Here is a 25637-nt window from a genome sequence, read left to right on the forward strand (position 1 = left end):
AATTATATTACCTCACTAAGTTATTTTTAATCCCTCTTTCATCAAGTTAATTATCCTCCCTTTTTAAAGACAAATTGTTTAATACGTGTGGTATAGGCAAGTGAATTTTTGCGGTATTTTTGACTTTTTCCCATGTCATATGTTTGTGTGACAGACAAAATTTGCAGGTAAAGACAATTTTCCACATTGTGAGGTCATATTAGTAGCGAAACAGAACAAAAAAAATCAAGTTTTTCACACATTTGTGTGTGAACTGAAGAGTTCATAGTAAAATATTACTGTAAAAAAGGCCCTACTTATGATCATGAAACGTACAGTAAGTGCCAATGAATCTAGCTCAGAATGTGAATGCCTGACAGTTTGCTGTCAAGTTTGTCGGTTGAATGTGGGGGCGGGAAGGAGGAGTGAGCGCATGAGCGTGTTTGTAGAAGTGGGGAAGTTCACCTTTCAGTTAAGGGGGTGCTATGGAACTTTTTGTGTGTCTCATTCATTGTTTGTGGAAAAAAATACTGTAGCGGTCAAAAGTAGAAGGAAAAGGTATGTGCATTTGACTGAATAGGTTTTCTTTAATTCAATCATCTTCTGTCTTGATTATAGTCACAATTGCTGTGGGGGTGCTGGAGACTATCCCAGTTATCATTGGGCAGTAGGGGCGTACATACTGAATTTGTTGTCAGCCAATCACAGGGCATTGTACTATTAACAATTTAGCCTTAATGTTTTTGTGGGGATTTGGGAGGAAACAGGAATACCCGGGGAAAACCCACACTGGCCCTCGGGAGAACATGCAAACTGCACACAGAGCCTGGGATTGAACCCTTATACTCAGAACTGAGATGTGAACATGTTGATCTGCAGTACCACCCTGGAAATATTTTGTGGGTTAAAATGTTGTTTGTTGACTTTCAGCATTTTTGTGGAGAAAAAAAAATATATATTGTGAAAGAATACAGTTTGGTTGGTATTGTATTGAATGTGAAGTTGTTAGGGAACATTTCGCGTTTTAAGTGAAATGAAAAACAGCTTGGATGACAATATTTAGGGTGAATGCCAAAATAACATTGGATTGGATGGCCTTTTGAAAGACATGTATGTCATTTTTCATGGCTCAGTCTATTTTTTTTTCTGTGTAGTCAAATACAATGGTGCTCTAAGTGCTTGTAAACCTTTGACTGCTGCCTTGGATGCCGCTTCGACATAGGGATCTTTTCCTATCTGCTACCATTTTGTGTCTCTTTAGTGAACCCACCCATAGCCACATGCAGCACACGTGCCACCAGGACATTAGTCCCACATGATGTTTTTAAGGATTACATGAGTTGTTTCTGCTTGGTGGAAGTTCACTTCTGATCGCATGCTGACAAGAGATGAGAGGATTTGGCAGGTTTTAGCCATACACATTGAAGAAGAGTAACGGGGAGGAGACAAGTCGGGTGTGTGCTCTGGGGGGTGGACACAGTGGCTTTGAATGCAGAAGTCCAGTGGGACGGCCACGCTGTCACTCTCTCTCTCTCCAGAGACTCTATCCAGAGCTACCGTGCAGGATTAAAGCTTCCGGAGATGGGAAAGGGAAGACTACTGAAATCCTGGATGCTTTGCTGAGATTTTGTCCAAAGCGCTCAGTTAGCAATGCGCATGTGAGTGACCCCATGCCCGCCGCTATGCTCCCTTGCCCCGTGCCGCCCGGGTCCGACTGGAGCTTTCAGAACCCGGTGGGAGTAGACTGTAGTTCCCCTGAACCTCGCTGCATCTGGGTTGCAGTTCTGCGTGGCGTCGTCGTTGGGCATCATCAGCTAAGGGTAAGGATTGGGCGCATCAGTGGCAAGATGACAACGTTATAGATTGGTATATTTGTCTCTGTAGGACATATTTTATTTGTATATATTGATTCCAGGGTTAGTTTTCATAGAAAAGGCTCGTTTAAGTGTAAAAATTGTGTTTTCAATTGCAAACATGCATATGTAGGCAGTGGCATTTTTGTGGCATGATCTGATGTTTGGCAAAATATGTACCTCTTGTGGCAATTTGCATTGAGTATTTGGGAAATTATCAGTGTGTAGTCTTTAAAATTAATACTTTGGTAGAATTCCATTTCAAAAAGTCAGTACTTTTTATTAAATAAGAAATGTATTTGCGAATAATGTAGTTCTAATGAAAAAAGTAGCATAGTAGTTTTTGGCATTAGATTGTTTTATGCAAAAAATACACTAAGTAAAAGAAAATGTCATACTTTATGGAAAGAAAATCTTTGTTGAATATAGAATATTTATTCCAGATTGTTTTGTGTCAAACAATACAATTTGTATATAATGTAGACATTTTTCATAAATTATCTTGGATACCCTCCAGGATTTAAAATCCATAGAAATTAGGACGCAAAAGTTGACATCAGACTTTCCTGTAGTTTCCCAAATTGAACAAATGTGGTTGTTTAAAAAAAACTGCTTGCCAACCCCTACTTTCTCCAGCTCTTTTAGATAGTGTCACTCTTTTCTCAAGTAACTAGTAACTCAGGTCATTCACGGTGGCATTGTAATTCAGATGAGTTTACCTTGTAAACATTTGTTTTTGGAGTTAGCTGCAAATTCCAAAAGACACATTTATACCAGCTGTGTACGTTCAGCATCTACCCACACAGCCTGACCTAAACCCCCAAGGAGAGTGACCACCTGTATCCTATAACCTACCCAGTGGACAGCAATTCCCACGAACATTCTCGAAAATCATAGACTGTCAACCCCACATAATCTCCATTTTTCACACTTCCTGTGTTTTTCTCCACTCCTTAAATGGTGAGGGGATTGGGGGGGGGGGTGTTGTTGAGTTGCTTCTAAGTCACATAGCTCTGACAGCTCACGGACCCCTAATTGTCACCTTGAAAGTTGTCGTGCAATTAGAAAGGACTTTAGCAAGAAAACAGTCAGGTGAAGACTAATGGTAATCTTAAACAAACAGTCACAGTTGAGGTAATCTTTATTAAAGTTATTTTTTATGTATTCCAATTACTCTAGTTCTAAATCTGGACTAATTATACATACATTCAAGTACAAACATATTGATAAATCCAAGTATTGTGCTTCTTTCTACATCCGCTATATTTAGAAAGTGGTAAAATATGTATATTTCATGTCTATGACTTGTAATTGTGTGGGAGGATTTATAGTCTAGTAGTTAAAATTGTCATTGTCATTTAACAGTCAAGTCATCTGACAAGGTTAGTACCACTATTTTATTGATGTTTTTTGTGAAACTGAGTAGCATTATAACTTTGACATTTAATTATTTTAGAATTATGTACATATCAAGTGTTAGGGGCTTAATAATATAATATATATTCATAACATGGTACACAATACAGTTTGTTTTGCAAACCATTTTTTTTAAAACATGCATGTACTTTGAAAAAATTGATAAGAATGAAAAAAGTAATCAGTTTGCATAGACTAGTATTATTGTTAAAAGTATATAGGTGTAACTGTAATTTTTTGGGGGGATATTGATTGAGAATGCTTGTGTTTACAAAAAAATCCCGACTAATATTTATGAGTATTAAATAAAATAAATAAAATCATCCATCCATTCTCTAAACAACTCAACCTCAATTAAGTCGTAGTTAAGCCATAGTCTTTCCCAGCGAGTTAAACATGTCCACTATCAGAGGAGATAAGAGAAATAACTATCTATTATATTGTTTTTATTGCTTCCAAATTACTAATTAAACGGTGGGAAAATATTTCTGTGGTACGGTCATCACAAGTGGAGAATCAGGTTTGCCGCAGCAAAACGTATAACTTACATGATGTGATGGAGAAACCGGTTCAACTGACATTCATATTGACATTGGCACAACTCGTGCTATTAAAACCTCACTGCAGTTACACTCATTTGAATCTGTCAGTTGAGGAATTACCCGCCTTTTTATTTCCCTCTTCGCTCTTGGCCGGGTGGTTGCTCCTGGGGGGCCGGCCGGCAGGGTCGTCGGCAGCGGCGGCCGTCGGGATTAAAGGCTCGTCAGCATTTGTCTCGGTGTGTGCGTAAAGCTCTACTTTTCAAACAGGTTGCAGCTCTCAGCTCTTTAAAAAAAACACACAAAAAAGCAGTATTGTTAAAGAACTGCTGCTGAGCTTTGCTTTAATGGCTCATCTTTTACTCATTTGTTCTTTTTTGTCCATTGGAAGTCACAAAAATGAATGTATTTATATATTATATGGTCAATTTGTCACACAGTAAGCATAACATTGAGATTGAGATAGCATTTTTGTACTTAGACGAACTTGGAATTTACTGGCAATCAGATTTTCCAACTCATTTATTTTCCGTATCGCTTAGCCTTGCAATGTTTGCGGGGGGTGCTGGAGCGTATCCCAAAAAACTATTGGCACCAGGTACGGGACACCCTGAATTCAATTGAAGTTCACTTTCTCTTGCTATTAAAATATGTACGTAAACTTTTGCAAATTGCAATCTGTAGTGCAAAATGTGCTGTTTTCAGCAAGGTCTTGAAGGGGGGGAAACATCCTGAGTGGAATGAAGGCAGTCATGTGCCACCTCTGATTCTGCGTTTTGTGTTTTAATGGCTTCCTCTTCAGGTTGAGCCTCCTTCCTTTCATTAACATCGTGCAAAAAGCAACTTCCTTCAAATCGAGGACAAGGGAATAATGTAATGGGAAGTGTGTTCTCTAGGGATGATTACATCTTGGATGTAAAGTCGTCTTCAAATATTGTGTTTTTCCACAAAATGCAATGTTTTTTAGTGGTAAGATATATAGTTTTAATAATAATCATTCTTGTATGTTGTGGAATACGATTGCTTCCCTGTAATCGTACCTATCGGTTTTGGGGCAAAAATATGTCGTTTTCACAGAACCTATGTTTTACTCCCAAATGGCAAGTATTATGTTTTGTGAATGAAAAATAATTAGAGACCAGTTACCTAAACGATATAGTTTTGGACTTCCCCTTAACTTTATATCAAGTCAACCCTAACCCGAAAGATGTTGTGTTTTGGAACAGTCCTAGATTCCTCTTCCAAGATGCCAAGCTTATCGACAATGCTCTTGGGAAGCTCACCCCGACATTCGGGGCTATTCTGTGTTTAGGGTAATCACAGGGTTCGGTTTTTCTCAGTGCTGGGCGGGGCCATGTGGTCGAAAATCGGCGTGCCGGAGCTTGTCCCTTTGGCCGGGGCCCGATACTGTTCCTCTTCCCTTCATTCTCTTTTTCCTCTCTGTGTGCGGGTTTGCGTGTGTTCTGACTTGTCCTGACCAAACCTCTCCCTCTGAGGAATTTCTCCCTTTGCCCTCCTTCACTTCCTTTTTTAGTGTTTGCTTGACAACCCCCTCATCTTTGTGCAGCAGTAGTACAGTGCAAGGAAAAATAGACACTCACTTTCTATTGTAAGCTTTGAGATAAGTGAAGACAAAATATTACACATGTATAGGGGTGCTATCAGGCAACATTTTGCAATCTGATTATGTTATCTCTGTTGTAGTGTAATGAAAGCTTTTCATCTTCACTAAGGATAGATGAGTATCTCATAAAAGAAAGCATGTACAGTAACATTGTTAGTGCTTGTGGAACTTGAAGAGGTTTTCTAAAAAAAAAAATCAAAGTGAGGTATGTTATTTTCCTTGACTAGGATGCAGACAATTCAGTTTAGTCACTATAATTAAAAAAATATTTTTTTCTAGAATGTAGGGTATATAATCATCATTATGAAAGTGCCATTTTTTTAGATTCTGAAAAACAGATTTTTTTTACAGCAGATAATCCTGAAATGTAATGAATTGAATTAAAATGGCATGAATAACCAATTAAGGGAACTATTAATATTATTAATGGGACTATCAGTCTTAATGTTTTGATGCTATTAACCCATTGGCTGCCAATGACATCAAATCTAGTAGAAATAGGAAGATAGGCAGCGAATGGACTAATGTGTATATGCTGCCGAGCCTCCCAGTTAAAATTGGACCTCTAGTAGTGGAAAAAGTCATTTAAATTCACAGCATAAGGATGAAAACATGCACTTATTGAGCGTCTATTATCTTCAGTGGCACTGAAACTAAAAAATGTTTGCATGTTGGGGAAGGAAGGAGCAGAAGATGGAGGAGCGAAGAGTGGAAATGGTTATTTTTAGGCACGTCTGGTTGTCCTGCCCTGTAACGCGAGCCCACTTCCTGACTATGGCCTGCCACTTCCCGGTGCGGTGTGGCCACCTGTATATGTTTCTGTGTGTGTGTAGTCTCCTGCGTGTCAGTCATGTGGTGATGTTTATGTCAAGAAGTAAAGTTTGGACCAGACGCAGACATTTTTTATGTCTGTTTAACATAGGAATGGCTGTTAAAGCTAATATATCACATGGTGATGTGTTTTTATACACAACTTTTTGTGCTAAAATTTTTCTCTTTCAAAACATTGTGAACTGGTGATGTTAGTGGGCAATACATTAACAAGGAGTTACTCAGAAACTGATTGTTTAGTGCAGTAAAAAAAGCAAGCAATCTAAATGTTAATTTATTCATTGGTGTTATAGAATTGTTTTGAGAAAATATTTACTTTAGTATGATTTAAGAACAGAAGGATGACTTTGTCAGTGCATACAGCATTGTTTTAGATTTTTGGGGTGCATTATAGTGGAAATCAATACATTATTAAGTGTATTTTCAATTCATTATTAAAAAAAACTGGTTTTGACCAAAATACACCCCTATTATTAAAAAATAAATAATCAAAACTAAAGTGATAAAGCGTTCATATCAGTCATTTATTTGGGGATCTTTAGCTGACTTGGAACCAATTAAATCTTTGAACGCCACAGTCTTGTTTGGTCAGGTGATGACGTTTGATTGACAGATGTTGGTCCTCAGGGCAGCACGGCTGTGAGAGTTCTTGCGTGTGCCTGTCAGCTTGGCCGATTTCTTTACTCAGCCTTTCGGGAATGACATATTTAGAGACAGAGTGGGAATTTGTGCGCCAAAACTCCAAGGTCAGGCATGTGACCCTCCCTTCCATTGATTAAATCCCTTCTTTTCATGTCGTCCGCAGGCGAAAGGGCGGAGGGATGGTCTCTCGTCGCCCGCCGCCGACAACAACCCCCGGCCGCCGATGGCGTCCCGGACTGGAAGGGAGAGCGGCAATGTGGCGTGGAAGGGACCCCGCACATTGGTCCTCCGCAAGACCTCGCAGGGATTCGGCTTCACCCTCCGCCACTTCATCGTTTACCCACCCGAGTCCAGCCTGCATACTGATCTCAAGGTGAGGAACGGCTCACCCAAAACTGAATTGTTATTGATTTTGAGGGACTTTCTGGTGAAATTTGGGGAATTTTAAGGTTCCCTATGAACTCATTGGCTACCACAGGCGTTATTTCGACAGCAGGGGGCAAATAAACAAATGTGATTCACACAACTCACCAACATCTGGTTTTGTGGGGCACTTGTTAAACAAAATGAAAGCATTTAATTATGTGCATACAGTATGAATAAGCTACAAAGTGCATGTTAGGCAGAACAACCCCCGCGGGCCGCAGTTTTGACGCCACTCGTCTAAATCCAGCATATGACGGCAGAGTTAGTCCAGTAGTGGGTCTATTGTCCCAATGTGGCATGGTACTGCCTGGCTGCGAGCAACACCGCAGCCAACAAGGACCCTCATTCAATGTGCAGCTGTCGGGTTGGCGAAAGTGTAATAATAGGAGTCTTGTTCTCAAGTGCCTCCGTACGGCTTGGAGTTCAACATCTGGAGACGTTTGTTTGCCCACACACCTCAACCACAACTACAAACGCACAGCGAAAAGTCTTTCCTTCCCTCCTGTGCTAAGGGTCTTTGCCTTCGCTTTTGTTTCATTCTGCTCCAACTCAACCCGGTTGACCCTGTGCCGCTGAGCCACAATTAGCCTTATCTTGCGCTTTGAACGGGGAAAGAAAAACCAAATTCTTTGCTGGAATGAAATGGAGTCCATGTGTGCTAAAAAAATAAACGCACAAGAGGGAGTTGATAGCTCTATAGGGTATATTCTGTCAAATATAAAGTAAGAAAGGATTTAACACTTTCATATTTGGTTCAGGATATTTAATCCTGATTTATACAGTGATGAAAGCTTGAGTTTCATATTGTACAAAAAGTATTTTTTGTGTTTTAGGAAGAAAAAAAACACCAGCAGCTGTATTATAGTATTTTGGATGAATTAAATTGTAAAATTGGGCATTCAAGCCAAGGTTGAAGTTTCAAATTTGAGTTCTGAGATGGTTAGGGCTTTGAGATGTTTTCTTTTTAATGTAATTTTGGGCTGTTTAATGATGGGTTATGGTTTCAAGTAAAGGTAAGGGTTTTCAAGACGTTCCAAAACAGTTTTTCACTGCCAGCCCACCACCTCATTTGAAATAAATTAGACGTGTAATGTCTTCAAGAAAACCGAAGGTCAAGTTTTAAAAGAAGGCTTCCAACCAGGATTCAGATTTTGTTTTCCTGGGCAAAACATTCAAAATAGTGGCTCAAACAATGCTTGGGGTTTTGAAATAGAGTATCAAGAAAAGGATAAGGTTTCAAATCAGTGTTGGAGTTACGGGCCACTGGCGGTTTGGGTTCATGGTCCCACTCCAGGCTCACATTGTGTGCCGGTAAAGCCCCTCCATCATTGTGTGCAGCCACTCTGGAATGAGCTCACTCAGCGAGGCCTAAAGCCCAGGCTGCAGTCAGCCCACAGTCACCCTCACCACAAACTGTCCACTCAGCTTGTCCATGTGTGTGTGTGTGTGTGTGTGTATTGCATCATTGTAAAGTCATTTACAAGTCTGTTGCAAGTTGTAACTGCTTAAAAGCAAAAGAACAGGTATTAAATTATACATACAAGGTGACCCATATTTTACACTCAACACCTCATAATGACCGCACGAACAGATTTTGGCATAGGATTGTTGAAACTTTCTTTTAATACTAAAGAATGAAGTGATTGGAGTAAAGGTAGACATCTAAAAAATAGTGTTTTTTAATGTCCACTTGTTTTTTTCTGTTTGCAGGATGAGGAGAACGGCAATGGAAAGGGTGAGTTGTCTTTCCAGACAATTAAAACACATACAAAATTAAAGTTGAATTCTATTGATATGGCTGAAGTATGTCATTAAAATATGTAAAGTTTTGCTATTATTTGTCATTTAAATCTTAAGGTGTTCCTAAAAAATCATCATTCAACCTAGTTACTTCCACTCTATAGCCTCACTGCGCCCTCTATAGCACCCATTGACGAAATGCACCCATAAAGGTCTTAAGTCAAGGAATACTAATGATGCTCCGTTATACAGCATTGCTCATTTCCTAGCTTGAGTTCGGCTTTTTATTCCTTGTCACGCAGGCTTCCAGAAAGGCCGTCTGGAGCCGATGGACACCATCTTTGTGAAGAATGTGCGGGAAAAGGGACCTGCTCACGAGGCGGGCCTGTGCACCGGTAAGGAAGAATAATAGCCAATACTTCCCAATTAATTTGAACAGTGGACATGTTTTGTTTAGTCCAGACGCAACAGTTTTTTGGGATGCTCTGTAAGTGAGTAGACACCAAGAAAGAGCTCCCTACTAACCCAACGCCAATCTGTCAAATACCTCTTTGCATATGCAAACTGAACACTTTTGTTGACACGAGTGGTAACACGACATCACCGTGGACACACACAGGAGCTTTCCTATGTGGTCACAAATGTTTCCAAAAAAATAATAATTTATAATCCGGTGTGCCTTATATATGAAAAAAACATTGAGAGGCCGTTCATTGAAGGTGCGCCTTATCCGGTGCGCTTCATAGTGCAGATAACACGGTACAATTTTATAACTGATGTTACTGCAAAGTGTGTGAAACAAATAGTTGTATTTAAGTATTCCTTTTCAGTTTTTTTAAGTTACAAATATTAGCCCAAATATATATTTGAAAATATATCATTCTAAAAGATTAAAAGTGAAGTAGTTCTATTTGAAAGTTAAATACAACTGAACTATTGCATACCAGTAGAGGGCAAACATATGCCACTACTTGCACTAATTCTACACTTTTGGAGAAATTAAGTAGATAAGAAATATCATTCTTAAAATCTCCTTTTAAACTTTAGCTTCAGAAACAAGTTTCTTATAAGTTATCCTTTAGTTATCCTCTATGTCTTGGTTAAACAACTTCCAGGGGGAAAAACTTTCTTCTTTTTTCTGTCAGGTGATCGTCTAGTCAAGGTAAATGGTGAGAGCGTGCTGGGAAAGACGTACTCGCAGGTGATCGCTCTCATCCAGAACAGGTGAGAAGTCATGTCACGCCATGTTTAGAGTCACTGAACTGTGTTGAACTGCCTTAAACACACAGATGACACAAAACAATATATGTTAAAAGGAGTGTTCTACACCAGAGAGTGCGACATATCTTCGTGTGCAATTAGGCCTGTCACACTAGATCTTGTCTGCCTTTCTGTGCAAATTTCTCCAGGAAATATGATCTAACCACCCGATTGTGCAGCAGTACTTTTTGCCTGACTTTGGTGCAGGCAGCTTGTCTGTTTTTGTGTTCCCTACAACTGACTGGCGACCAATCTGGAGTTTTGTCTGCCTTTTGGCTGAAAATTGTATGGATAGGGTCCCACACACGTGGATTAGAATGAATGAATGAAATTTCCAATGCCACTTGTATAACCTTTATGGAATAATGCATTGACTCATATCTCATATTTTTCAACAGTGAAAGTGTACTGGAACTTGCCATTATGCCAAAAGATGAAGATGTGCTTCAATTGGTAAGTGTGTGTATTTTATGTAACTTTAAACACAATTAGCTGATTTAATATGGACCAGATTAACACACTATAACAAATTTTAATCCTATTAAAAGAGGGTCAAGGATAGAAACATCCTCTGGTGAACTTATTGCAGGCATTAACATGTGCAGATTCCAGCTTAATTTTGTCATGTGGAAGCAAAACACAGTCGCGATTTGTATTTAAATGTCTGCAGCATAGTCCAAATGTCCAGTTTGATAAGCAGAGATGTAATGTAATCAGGGTGAGCTTTGCGCATTTATTTAGAAGCAAGGACATGAATCAGCCACAGTTAAAAGATGTCTTTTTAACCTTTTGCATTACAAGCCGTCTTCATTTTCTGCATTGACTACATTCCTAGCATGACATCACTACTCCTGCACCTCCCTGTGCACTCCCACTGGGTGGAGTGACACTCACACGCAGAGAGGGAGGGAGTGTAAGAAGAGAGCAAAAAACAAGATCAAGGGAGACAGCAGTTAAATAATAAGAGTAGAGAAGATTGGATATATCAACACAATAAGCACCGTTCGTCGAGGACACATCTACGATTGAATCTTTGTTTAGATGGAACTTTTGGGGCGAATCTTGGTGGACCTGAAACTGTTTTTCATTTAAAAACATATTTGGTGGGGAAGATGTAAGTAGTGTGTTTTTAAAAATGCAAATTGATTGTTTTGGTGTCGTTACTTCCTCACTTAGTGTGTTTGCGCTGCCCAGAAGCCGGGAGCCATCTCTCAGCCTGTTGCCATTTTGAGCGCGGCATGAGGCCTCGTTTGATAGTCTTGTTGTCAAACAAGTTCATAGCGTGTAAAAACACACCGCCGATACGAAAAAATCCGCTTCACCTGTCTTAAAACTTCTTTCAGGCATACTCCCAAGATGCCTACCTGACTGGAAACGAGCCCTTCTCGGGGGGAGCTGAGAACCTCCCACCGCCGCCACCTATCTGCTACCCCCGCGGAAAGACCATGTCTCCCGCGGGCGCGCCCCCACCAGCCCCTCTGGGCCAGAACCAGCTGGATAACTGGAGTCGCTGGCCTGGTTCCCCTAGTCCCTCCTCACCCCTAGACAACCGCTCCACTTTGTGCAGTCCTGCCAGTTGGCAGGACGGGCGCTCTGTAGAGCTGGGTGGCGTGGGTCACACCAGTCCCGCCCACCGCACAGAAGAGATCCAGTACGGCATGACCGGACAGCAGCCTCAGGGGCAAACAAGAGGTCGCTCATATTCTTCCTCCTCATCATCAGGGGGACCATTATCTAGCCCAATGCAGGTCCACTACTCCAATCACCACCATGGCGCCAATTCCACGCAGGCCCAGCCACGCATGTCGAGCGGCCAGGCTTGGACCAGCCCACCGTTACCCCATATCGGCCAGGGGCGAAACGAGCGCTGCCAACAGGCACTTTCAGAGTGGTATCACAATCAAGTGCCAGAACGCCCCGTACGCAATATACATACACGGCAACGTAGCTATTCCCAGGACCGCCTCAGCGATTCCAGGAGGCATCCCCAGCCACAGCGGACAGGTGGCTGGCCCCATAGCGCCTCCCAGGACACTCTGCTGTTACTGCAGCAGTCGGGACCGGCGCCCCACGGAGAACCTTACTGGTGTGCGGACTGGGGTCCAGATAGGGTCCATTCTTCCTCCAATTACACCAGGACGCGCTCCGAAAACCACCTGGTGCAATTTGATCGCCACGGACATTCCTTAGAGATGTTAGACCGGCCAGCACCAGTTCTGGTTTCTGCCCGATGCGAGAGGTGGCACCAGCCTCCAAAACCGCCCCCAAGAACTGATGTCCACCAGAGGCACGGTGGTCCATACCCTGCAGCGCAAGGTCCCCATTTGCCCCGACACTCCCAGCAGCATTCTAAACACCCCACGCAAACCCATTCTTCATCCCAACCTCAGCAGCCACCCCCCAAGAACCGGCGGCTTCCGCCGAGCCAGAGCATGGACGACCAGCCAGTGGGCTACCGCAGTTACAGCCCCTCTTTCTACCGTAAGACAGGCCGCATCATGCAGCAGGCCCACTCTTTCAGGGACCCCTCTTACTCTGGCCCCCATCTAAACTGGAACACCAGTCCTCCAGAAGGTGCGCCCACAGTCTCACCCCCACTGGCTTCCACCTCACCCGAATCCCAGGACAGAGCGTACAGACCCACCAACCACGAGCGAGGGCCGGTGGAGATCACGCCGCAAACTCAGGAGGTGGTGATGCGACAGAAGCCACCCACTGGACGGAGAAACGCCCACGGCATGCGACACCCACACTACGCGCTTCCCATGGAGGGTCTTGAGCCCTCCTTGTTCTCACCAGAACCCCCAGACTCGGTAGCCACCTCCAGCTCTTCGGGAGACACAGTGCCAATTAAGGCAAATGGCAACCTTGCCCCCCTCTCCCTGGAGGATGATTCACTGGCATCTATCCCTTTCATTGGTAAGTTTCACATTGAATCTTGAAATGTCCTAACCTAAATCTTCCTAGATCAAAATTTCCGGTCAATGTCGCTCATTTGGTGACTCGTCTTTTTTTTTTTTTTTTACATTACTCAAAGAAACACAACACTGGCAGAGACAGAAAAAGTCTAAAAGTGTATTGAATATTTGTCCCCCAAATAATAGATTGTATCTTTTTAAAGGTGAATGAGTTACAGTTCGATATAGGTTCTAAAAGTGAAATTCTTTAAGGGGACATTTGACTAATTCTAGTCTAATTCTGTTCACATTACATCACTACCAGGATGGTCCACATGGTTGTAATTTATTTATTACACTGTGTACAGTAAATCTTGGGATTTTCCTCGGATGAAAGGAATCATAACAATGAAAACAGGCTGACTTCTAATCGTGTTTGGCAAACAGAAAAATTTCTCCCAGGCACGTCTAGACTCGCGCCTGATTCACAGAAGCATTTTTGACTCTGCAGGCTTTTGACTTCCTTGTATAGCCTAACACAGGGCACACAGTGAAAAACTGCTGGTAATATCTTGTCAGAGTATCAGTCCACATCAGATAACTCACGAGAAAACTTGGGATAAGCCCCAACTCAGCCAGAGAAAATCATTTGGGGTGTGAAAATTGACAAGGAGGCGTTGCTGTAAAGCATTTGAGTTTGCATTCTTGCTTACACAAAAGCAGACAACCAAATCACAGCAGGTCCTGACATGTTTCGCTGCTGTAAACTGAAAATGTTCCCCATTCACATGCTTTTGTCAGAAACAAAAGTCAGACAATGTTCTTTTCTTTTCAGTCAACATTATCATGCATTCAAGTTTTTACACCTTCTGTAGGAAGCACACCCTCGGCACCCCCTTATTTTACCCCTGTTTTGGTGTGATAGTGCTATATGTTGATTGAGTAAACAACCACATAAAGTGCTATAACTGAAATTCCCAACAATATGTTGAGGAGGCGAAAGACTGCAGCCCTTGGCTAAACGTGGCTTGAATACGGGAAACCAAGGGGGCTTTTTTTCAGATATTCTGAGGGTTCGGACATCGGATTTTCCCGAACAAAACACTCCAAATGAGTACTTTCTTTGTTAGTATTTCCCATCGACTCTTTAGACTACTTCAAACCACAAAGCATTTTTTTTTTGCAAAGGCAGCGCAATGTCAACTGGCCGAACTGGTTCTGGTTGAGAGGTTAATGCCATTTTGGAATTGGCAACCCAATTATTGCCATGAGGATCATGGCGCCCAAATTTCCTCGAGAAAATTCAAATGGTGTACCAAATCCAACATCTGTTTTTTCCTCATAGACAACGTGGGCTTTGCGTTTCTGTGTGTTCCTTCACTGCCTGTTAATGACGGCCTTCCTTAAAGCCGCAGCAAAGCTATTTCTGAGCTGGTTTTTAAACACAGCCAGATTCGTCATGCCCAGATTGCAAATGTTTCCTTCCTTGCCTCAGCCGCAGTGTTGTGCTGCCCTCTGTTGTTTCTACATTGAGGAAAGTGGACTGACTCTTCATCTCCTTAAATACAAGTTATAGAATAGTTTAATCCTAAAATCTTTCTCACACAAGTTTTTTTAACATAATATTTTCCAGGTGGGTAGTCATCATTGCATTATCATGACAAATCTGATCAAGTATGATCAAAAATAATAATATTCATATTAGTATTAGACCATGACTCTAAAGCAAAGACTACTTTATGCACTGCAGCATGGTTGCATGTTGCATTCCATGAAACTGCAAGAAGAATAAAAAAAAAAATGAAATACTCTTTCTTTACAAAATAAAATCCCCTTCCTCTTAACACCTCTTTATCATAGATCCTTTCCCTCCTAACACCTAACCCATCTTCCTCCTCCTCTCTTCCTGGCGCTTCCGTCGTTTCCCGACTTCCCGACAGATGAGCCCACCAGCCCCGGCGCTGACTTGCGCGCCCGCCACGTGCCGGCGTCCTCGGTGGTCTCCAGTGGCATGAGTTCGGCGCCGGCCGCAGTCGCCAGCCCCGCTTCCCCTACCTTCACCTTTCCTGCAACTAGGCTCTTCTCACATGATTGCAGTGAGTGTGGCAACAACCCCCTCCTCCCCCAATCTTACCTGACCCTCCTCCCGTCAACGCTGCATGCCTTGCATCTGGAATGCTGCGAGCTTCTATCTTAACAGGGAAAAAGCTTGTTTTTTTTCTTATTTTAGGAACTTCAGGTATGCTTGGTTGCAACAGGCTGCCATCAGCTTCAAGGCTAACACATATTTCTTTTTTTCTTATGTGTCACCTTACAGCAAAGCATTTTGAGCCTTTTTATTGATATTACTACTTTGGGAAGTATGACAAACTATTGCTTTCTGAGAGGGGAAAAAACATATTTCAATATTGTGGTCAAATCATTGATTTCATTGATACATGCTCACTTTCTAATAAGTGTAAACAACACTTGAATTTCGGACCATTTCTACAGAAAATGAGTCAATTTCAAATTCAAATCAATTGAAATCCAAATTTTCCATATAATAGTCAGTGTCTTCCGAGAGTAAATGTAAGCATTGCCATATACAGAGTTTACTTTCAATGAAATAATGTTAACATTGGCTAAATAATCCTGTTTTAGCATCACTGTTAGTTAGTTTAACAATTACACTATATGAAGTGCACATTATAATATTGGGCTTTTCCAGTCGGTACTGATTTCTTTTTAAGTTTCATACTTATACTTTCATTGATACTCTTTAAACATGCAAGTCAAGTCATTTTATGAATTTGACATTTTCTTGCCCAGAGTATGTGCCCAAAAAAGCTATGACTATTTAACTACAAAAAATGTCTAGAAAATAGGATAGGTAACATGCATCAAAGAAAACCACACTTATAGAATGAGGAAAAATATTTTCTAGCAATCAGCGCTTAATAGACTTGGCTTGATTCTTTTTCAATTTACCTTAAAAATGCTTTCTTCCTTGCAAATCACTTGTTGCTTAATGTTGGACATAAAAATAGCTTGATTATATCTTCATTACTTGGCACTTGAAATCTGACTTTGCATGCTGCTTGTTTGCAACATAACTTTGACTGCAGATCTTTTGGACAGAAGCTGGTAAAATGTGCATGTTATTTTTTTTACATGATTTAAACGTGCATATCAGCAAATGAGACACCAAGGCGGACACTTGAGCTCATCGCCAACCAAATTTCCTGCTTCTTTGCTCATTCACCCTCCCCATTGTCACACAATTCGTCATTGGCAGTGATTGGCATTACATCATCGTTCTTTCTTTTCTTTTCCCCCATCCATCCATCCATCTTTCCTTTTCTTTCTATATTTCTTTCTTTCTTTCTTTTCAACTCTCCACTGGTTCGTGCTGTCGTGGAACAAGGCGCTATTAAATCAGGTCGCCGTTCCTCCTATCTTCTAGCCATCACCGCTGAGCGCTCCAAGTCTTGTGACGAGGGACTCAACGCCTTTCGGGACGAAGGACGGATCTTTTCGTGAGTGATTGCACATACACAGTAATGATTGGTCTTAAGTACTGTCATTTAAAAAAAACTTTTATTTTAACAGGAGACTGCCAAAGAGAGTCAAAAGCTTCTTCACTGATGGGGTGAGTTACAGTCTTTCAAGTGATAGGGATTTTCTTACCACACCAAAATGAGAGAAACCAGCAATATTTGATTTTGCAGTAAAATTGAGAATATCTCCTTCTTTTGTGCCTGTCAAGTTTGCAACCATGATTAACTGTATCAATGTATTTTTCGGACTATAAGTCACACCAGCCAATGAAAACACAATGAAGATAGGAAAAAAACAATATACAAGGCGCACTTGGGGAAAGGCAATCTTTCATTTGATCATAAGCCAAAACAACAGGCTAAATAGGCACATGTTAACCTATGAGCTTTAAAAAAAAACAACATAACAGGCATTAGTGAGAAAAAAAACACAGAAGTTGCACTTGCCAAGCTATAGGAAAAAAAGTGTGTTTTATGCCACTGCAATGAAAAACAATATTTGGTGAACTTATTTTTCTCTCAACTTTTTGTTACTGGCATCTGTACCGTATATGGAATAACACTGTTTGTGTGTATAGTCTCTTGAAAACCTGGGCACAGCAGAGGAAGTACGCTCCAAGCGTCACTCTACCTCAGAGCTTGGCACCATCACCTATAGCGATGTGAGGCGAGAAGGCTGGTTGCACTTCAAGCAGATCCTCACTGAAAAGGGCAAGGTGAGTAAAGCTATTTTCACATTTTGTTGTGTCCGAAATGAAAAGATACAACAACGCACATTTTTCATTATCGTGTAGGGTCTTATGTCTTCTTCTTTCTTCTTCTGTAACAGAAAGTGGGTAGTGGGATGCGTCCATGGAAGCGCGTCTTCTCCGTGCTGCGTTCGCACTCGCTCTTCCTGTATAAAGATAAGCGAGAGGCAGTGCTACGCGGCGCCACATTGGGCGGCGGGGCCGAGGACGAGCAGCCCATCAGCATCCGCGGCTGTCTGGTGGACATTGCTTATAGCGAGACCAAGCGAAAACACGCCCTCAGACTCACTACACAGGATTTCTGCGAGTACCTGTTGCAGGCTGAGGATCGAGATCAAATGTTGGCTTGGATTCAGGTCATCAGAGAAAACAGCAAGACTGACAGTGAGGTGAGAATGAGAGAATGTTTTAATACGTTCATTGAAAAATGAATATGATGTTTTCTAATGAGAAAATACAGTGCAGTGTTAGTAGATTTACATTGAGGGTTTGTTGCAGGAGCTGGGCTTTTCCAGGCAGGCACTGATCAATAAAAAGCTGAATGATTACAGGAAGCAAAGGTGAGACGAGTGTTTCCATTTCAACAACTTTTTTCCAACTTGTTAAACTCTTTGTCCCTTCCTACAGCCCAACGGGAAGTAAGCCTGACTCTTCTCCCAGGCTGTCCCGCATAAAGCCGCCTTTCCTGCTTGCCAAAAATGAGAACGCGTTGGGAGCACCACGTTCGCCCAAGTCAGATCTCAAAGGTTCATATGTTAAATATAAGTCATTTTCTTGCCACAAATAGCCTTTTTTTGTCAATTAGTACTTTATTTCTCCAAGGAAAATTGTTCTTTTGTTTTTTTAAGGGTGCTTTTTGCTGGAAATGTCTATATTTTTGTTTTCTTCAGTACTGCATTCTCCGACTAAACCCTGGAAACTTCTTATATGTTTGTGTTGAAATATTGTCTAATTTATATTTAGATGAAAGCAGTCCACCCAAGTCTCCGTGGGGAATCAACATCATGAAAAAAGCCAAGAAAGCGGGACCTAAAGCCTTTGGTGTAAGGTTAGAGGACTGCCAGCCAGGTGTCAACAACAAGGTCAGCTGACAAATTTCTCTTTCTTTCTGCAAAAGAAACCTCACATCATATTCTTCATACTAATTGCTGATCTGGATCTTATCCAGTTCATCCCACTGATTGTGGAGATTTGCTGTGGTCTGGTGGAAGAGATGGGTCTGGAGTACACTGGGATCTACCGCGTGCCCGGCAACAACGCTATGGTATCACTGCTTCAGGATCAACTCAACAAAGGCCTCGACATCAACCCAACAGAAGAGGTACAATATACCATGCAAACAAAGTACTTCATCAGTCAAATGTATAGAAAGACACTGAAGTCCACCAATGATAGTGCTCAAATTTTCGACTATAGTTTCATTGGTTTTCAAATGCAATTGACAAATTGTGGTTCTCTTTTTGGCAAATTCCATTCAGTTTTGGGAAGTGCTGACATTTAAGTGTCAGAATATTTGCATTGCATCTATTTGTTTGGAAATTTGAGCCCATTTTTGCAATGCAAAAGCACTATACTAATGCACTCCTCTTTCTTTCCTTTGTCGGTGGCAGAAGTGGCAAGACCTCAACGTCGTCAGCAGTTTACTGAAGTCTTTCTTCCGGAAACTTCCGGAACCTCTCTTTACTAATGGTAGGTTCGGTCTTCATACACATATGCGCTCACTTATAATGTGTGTATGTCGTCATCTTTGTAGACAAGTACAACGATTTCATTGACGCCAACCGAATGGACGATGCATCGGAAAGACTGAAGACCATGAAGAAATTGGTATATTCATTTGCATTCAGACTTATTTAAAGTGGATTAGTTGATTCTGATTCATCCTCATTATCTATGCGTGTAGATCCGAGACCTTCCTGATTATTACTACCACACACTCAAGTTTTTGGTGTGCCACTTGAAGACGGTGGCAGATAACTCTGATAAAAACAAGGTCAGTTCTACTGGTGAACCACAGTCACAATTTTAGGAAGTACAATTGTACATAGTAGACTAATGAATGTCCCTAAATGGGAAGATTTGGTCTTCTATAATACCAAATTAAGAGGCAATCGTTGTTGGATCGCTATTTCACAAAATGTAACATAATTTTAAAGTTATGTTTTGTGTTTACCTGCATGTCAATGTATATTTACTCAGCTGCCAAAAATTTGCTTACTGCCATACTTAAATCAATTTTAAAGGGTTTTATGGGGGTAGTATTGGGGACCTTGGAACAAATTAGTGCATTTTCATGTAACAATGAACTTATGAAAACACTTCTGGAACCAAATAAATTCGTAATTAGTGGTACCACCACAGTTTGAAAATGAAAAAAACTATTTTTGTGGTTATTGTCAGATTTCTACTAAATATTCTATCTTGTGGGTGTGTAGATGGAACCTCGAAACCTGGCTCTGGTGTTTGGACCCACTCTTGTGCGCACGTCTGAGGACAACATGAAAGACATGGTCACGCACATGCCAGACCGCTACAAAATAGTGGAGACGCTCATACAACATGTAAGCATGTACAAATTATTGACGGACTCCCACCATCACATGCACTAACACACTTTTCCTAATGTTTTTGCAGTACCTCTGGTTTTTCAGTGAAGAGCCTGACAAGGATGAAAAGGTATGCAACAGAAACACCCAATGAAGTTAGAGTTTGACTCTCAACAAAATATTTTCTTTACAGACGCCGGTAGACACTGAGGACGTGCAGCCAGCACCTAACATCGACCACCTACTTTCCAACATCGGGCGAACGGCTCTACTCGGCGATGCCTCAGGTGAGCGGCGCCGCTTATACTCCTCCTCATACTCAAAATAGCTGTAGGCGTATGCTAATGATGCGTCAAAAACCAAAAGGAGGGAAATTGATGACTAAAATTAGATGCACAATAGTGCACCCCCCCAAAAAAATACTCAATTTATTCATATTTTGCCAAATTCTCTCCTTTTTGGGTGGTGCAGGAGCGTCGGCTGCCTAAAAATTTCCAATTAGACACACTTTATTTTTTCTCTATCCTCTTTTCTCTCATTGTTTGTATTTCTACTGCACGTCGCTCATCTTCTGACGTTCACTCTGCTTCACTTTCTTAGCTGAGCCTATGGAGCAACCACTGCGGTAGGACGCCAACACATGCGTGTGTGTTTTTGTGTGCGTGTTTGTGATGTGTCTCTCCTAAGTGCGTGCCATGGTTACATTGTACCTACCAGGAGTGTTTGCGTGAGCATTTTGCTTTCACTGTTTCACAAGTGTGTGTGTATAACTTTCTCTCTCTTCGTCATGGTGACAGTGCACTTTTACCCATGTGACAGACAGAAGTGATTGTGAAAGTGCCTTCCACAAGTGTGGGTTCATATGAGTGAGAAATCCTGTTTGAAACGTCACGTTTACACGACAACAAAGTAATCCCTCATTTATCACGTTTTTACTTATCATGAATTCACCACATCGCGATTATCCTTGCTATTAATTCTGAAAATATATATAATTTTTCTTTTAAAGTTCATAAAAATGTGAAAATACACGCTGAAATTTGTAATTGGAAGCCACTTTTGCTACTGGGACTCAGCAAAAAAAAATTCAAATATCACGGCCAAGTTTAGTATACATTAACCGTGATATTCGAGGGATTACTGTATACATTTGAGCATTACTGCCATCTCCAGTTCCAGAGTTGGGATTGCAGATGCCACTCAAAACTCACTTTAGTGTTTTCAATAGTTTAGATGACGACAGGGTGGAGTGTTGTCAAGATTTCCACTCTGGAAAGTTTTCAACTTATTCAGCCTCCAAAAACACGGTTTCCGTGTAAACGATTCTGATCTGAAAGTGCTTTGTTTTTCGCCCCAGTTACCGTTGTCGTGTAAACGGCAACTGAAAGAGAGAACGTGTGTTTGTGTGCCACTTTTCCTTCGCATTAATGGACAAGTGTTTGCATGCATGATCCCTTCACTGTCCTGTGTGTAATTTATAATTGCTGCAGTGTTCTGTCACCTATTTCAACTGTTGATGTTCTCTCTGGGGTTTCCTTTTCTATTAATTTCCTTTTTCTCATTAAAATTGTTCAGTATCCTCTTCCAGTCTGTGTAAATCAGAGGGCACAGAGCTAGTTAAGACTTTTAAGGACAAATAGTCCATGTCACAAAAGTGCCTTTACACTTTTGGGGCAGGACAGAATCTTCTTTTGACAGAGTCAAAAGAGTGAATAGGATATTTATATTTTAATGATGACTGGTAACCTATTTCTTACATGGGCTTGTCTCAATGGACATTTTTGATGGCATCACATAAATATGTGTTTCTGTGCCCTCCACCCAAAACTATATTTACAACTTTTTGTCCACGTCATTAAGTGTTGTCATTTGTTTTCAGACTCAACCAACAGTGACTCCGCCAAATCCAAGGTAACGTCTCATCGTGGCTTGAGTTGACTGTTCTCTTAAGGTGTGTCTGACCTACCATAACACTGTCTAGTCTAATTTTTGTTGTGTTAGGTCTGACCACTGTTTTTTAAAAGCAATTCCTAGGTGGGGAATACAAAACCAAACTCCATTTTTCTCTGATTTTCATCTCTGTTTTTCTCAAACACTTTGTTTTTTTAACTATAGAAAAATATTTTCATTTTTTATATCAAAATATTGACATATAATGAAATCTGAAAGAAACAGGTTATGTTTATTTGGCAATTTGGTTTAAACTGTAAACAGTAAACTTGAATGCCCTTAAATTTTGATGGAAAATTGTCATATCAATTTCTTGCCTTAAACTCAATATTACACAACTTGGTTAATGATTTTTAGTTTGGAATTTAAGTGTCAATACGTTTACTTAAACTCTTAAGTTTGCTTGACCATTAGGAAATGTTTATTTTTTTTACAGTGTAATAAGCTATTGAAACTTGACACGCTAGAAAATCCATGTATGAAAACAATCAACTTGCAAAATTGAAAAAGATTGAACAACCAGAAATATTGAACTTTTCCGGATGTGTGGAGTTTCCACAGTGAATTGAATTGTATGTAATAGAAAGAAAAAGTGCCGAGAAGCAATCCACAGGGATAAAAAGAATGTTACAGGCTTTTTTTCCCTATCACTCAAGCTTTTATGATTTTTTTGAGACATGATTGCGCCTCTGAGTAGCATAATGAAAGCTAAGTGCCATGTTGCTTGCTAAAAATAAATGTGAAATAATCCACTTTGAGAAGAGTTGCATAACACAGCCTTGTGCCTGCCCTCTCCTCAGGGCTCCTGGGGGTCTAAGAAGGACCTCACCGCCAAGGACTTCCTGACTCTGTCCATCATGTCTGCGGTAACGGGTCGCAAGCGTCGCAAACGTCACAACGGCCGGCGAGTGGGCAGCAGCACCGACGACGACTCGGAGCACGAGCGCGTCAAGGTGGGGGAGGAGGAAGTGGGAGTCGGAGCCCCTCGCGCGGAGGGAGAGGAGGAGGAGGAAGATGACGACGACGAAGAAGAGGAGGACGAAGAGGAGAAACAAGAGGCCAAAGAAGAGCGAGCACCGGTACAACCTGGGAAGGAGGAAGAGGAGACGGGAGGGAGGGCGGACGCCCGCTCCATCGTCTCGGGCTACTCCACGCTGTCCACCTTGGGCCGCAGCTTAGGGGCCGACGACGCCGACGACGAGCACAGCGAGCTGGTGAGCGAGACGGACAATGAGAGCGGCTTCGCTTCACGGGAGCGACCCGGGAAGCCTCCGACGCCACCCCGTAAACCCACAGCGACCCCGGCGGAGAGGGCGAATGACGACAACGAAGCCGGCGGGGCGCGTTCCACCACGCCGTCGTCCACGTCTTCCGCCCACAGGGCGCGCTCACGCCCCTCCTTCAACTCGCACAAGCTCATCCAGTGCGACACCCTGGCGCGGAAGAAGCTCAAAAGCGATAAGATGAAAGCCCATTGGCTGGAGCTGCCGGATATCCCCGACCCGGACGCTCCTGGGACGAGGACTAAGACTTCGCTGGGAAGCAGCAGGGAGAATCTTCGTTCGACACGCGTCAAGCCGCTCATCTCGTCACCGCTGCCGCTCCAGCCATCCGGCGAGGCGGCTTCCTTCGCGCCGGTCGCCAAGTCCCTGGCGGAGCAGGTGCGCGCGCGACTCTTAGGCTCGGCCGACGACCTGCGCAGCGTGGGCATGCGCAAGCAGCTGTCGCCCGAGAGCCGGCGGAAAAAGCGGGCCTGGCGCCGACACACTGTGGTGGCTTCACCCACCGAGGTAACCGACGATAAACGGACGCCACTCGTCACGACAGAGTTCCCGCTCTCCCCTCTAAGCCCCAAAACGGCACTCCCCCAGGCTGATAACGGCGCCGAACGAGGATCTTCTGGCCGTCAAATGCCTCCTTCAAGGTTCCATCAGTACCTCTAAGCGACATATCACGTCACCCGGAAGCCAAACGATGAAAACCTTCACCCAGTCGGGACGCCCTGAAGAGAAATGCGTTGTCAGGATGAAAAAAAAAAAAAAAAGGAAGAATCCAGGCTGGTCACCCTTCTGCGCCCCCCATTATTTTATAATCTTGAAATCATTGCCAAAGCTTTCTCGTCTGTGTTATTTCTTCTTCATGTGTGTGCTTTTATAGGTTTTGGACCTCAACGTCGCCACTGCAGCTTTGCAAAAGTTTTGGGTCACCGCTAGATCTCTTTTAACGCCATACAGGAATTTTAACCCTTCGTGGAGAAATCAAGCCAACAGACACCGGATGAGGCAAGGAAGTTTTTTTCTCCTCATTTTAAGCCTTTTATTCAATCAGTGTAAGACATAAATGACGCGACACCAGCATGCTTAAAAAAAGATGGTTTGCTAAGCACATTTGCCTTTAAAGTCAGTTTGATTCATATTGAATTTAGTATGGAGGAAAAAACACACTCAAAAAACTTCTTTTAGGAGAACATGATTCATTGAATGAGTTTAACTGAACTTGACTGTAAGAATCCAATAGTCAGCAGCATGTCAATTATTTAAGAAAAATGTTCACTGCCAACCTTACAGCGCTTTTGTCGATCACGTTTTTGTCATTTCAAACGGTTTTATTTTGCATACATTAATGGAGTTGTTAGTAGTTTAATAGGGAAAAAAATGCGTGCCACTCTGATGGTGTCCCAAGACTTTTGCAAAGTTGCAGATCTCTTTGCTGCATGAATATGCTTGGGAAATGGTGCTTTTTTTATCTTAGGGGGAGAGATGAGGGAGGAAAAATCTTAAGCTTTTTTCTTTTTTTACTCTGACTCCCATTGAGGGTTGATAGATCCCCAATTCATCTGAACTGGGAGGGCTGGCAGCCAGTGACAATTTGTTTAAAACAGAACAAATTAACTTTAAATTTACAACAGACATCGTTCATCGCCAATGGCACTAAAATAACCAAGGCCGCAATTTGCTCCCTTTTCTCCTGTTTTTTGACTTGTAACATTTGTACAAAGCCTTATTATTAAATTGTACATATAAATGTTTTGTTTTTAACCTTAATAATATTCCTTTTTTAAAAAAATGGTTTACAAACATTTCCTATTCCAGACGTGACTTGAAATGTCACCTTAATATATTGTTTGTTTATATATACAGTATTACATATGAATATATATATTTTGTATCGTGACGTCAGTTTACGAAGGCCTTTTTGTGTCAGGATAGTCACTTGTGATGATAACTTCCTCTCGTAACTTCCTGGTCACGCGACTTCAAACCTCACAACCTCTCGATTTTTTTCATAACAAGTGCCTCCTTTTTGGAATGTTCCACTGTATCGTGCCGGCTTATCTCCTCCTCCTTCTCCTTCCTCGGCTCACCTCCAAAGATGTTTCATAAATTGATAAGGGGAAAAATAAGGCAAAATTTAAAAATAAAAATACAAAAAACACTATGCACTCTCCCACGTGGTGTAAACTAAAAAGATGTCGCTTGTGTGTTGTCGTTGTACATACTAAATATGTAACATATTGTCCCCTCTTGTGTGTACATTTTTGGAATGGCTTATGAGTATAACTCTGCTTAGCTTATTATTACTATATATATATGATGTAAATAAACAGAAGTATGTTTAAATCTAGTGTTTTTTGCTCAGTGGTGGC

At 41.7% G+C, this 25637-nt stretch overlaps 1 protein-coding gene across 1 annotated transcript; it reads left to right on the forward strand.

The window, feature by feature from the left end:
• Positions 1–1468: 1468 nt before the first annotated feature.
• Positions 1469–25611, forward strand: arhgap23a (Rho GTPase activating protein 23a). Its single transcript, XM_077733753.1, is given in 25 exon segments — positions 1469–1498; positions 1500–1799; positions 7048–7257; positions 9021–9045; positions 9353–9445; positions 10196–10274; positions 10709–10763; positions 11654–13229; positions 15148–15303; positions 16653–16725; positions 16799–16838; positions 17325–17462; positions 17576–17884; positions 17994–18055; positions 18123–18241; positions 18459–18577; positions 18664–18816; positions 19106–19184; positions 19249–19322; positions 19399–19488; positions 19931–20056; positions 20130–20171; positions 20235–20328; positions 21921–21952; positions 22792–25611. Coding segments are annotated over 25 exon segments (5217 nt in total). The 3' UTR covers positions 23935–25611.
• The last annotated feature ends 26 nt before the right edge of the window (positions 25612–25637 follow it).

This window comes from Stigmatopora nigra, chromosome 15, assembly GCF_051989575.1.
Source record: "Stigmatopora nigra isolate UIUO_SnigA chromosome 15, RoL_Snig_1.1, whole genome shotgun sequence".
In the NCBI taxonomy this organism is placed as follows: domain Eukaryota; kingdom Metazoa; phylum Chordata; class Actinopteri; order Syngnathiformes; family Syngnathidae; genus Stigmatopora; species Stigmatopora nigra.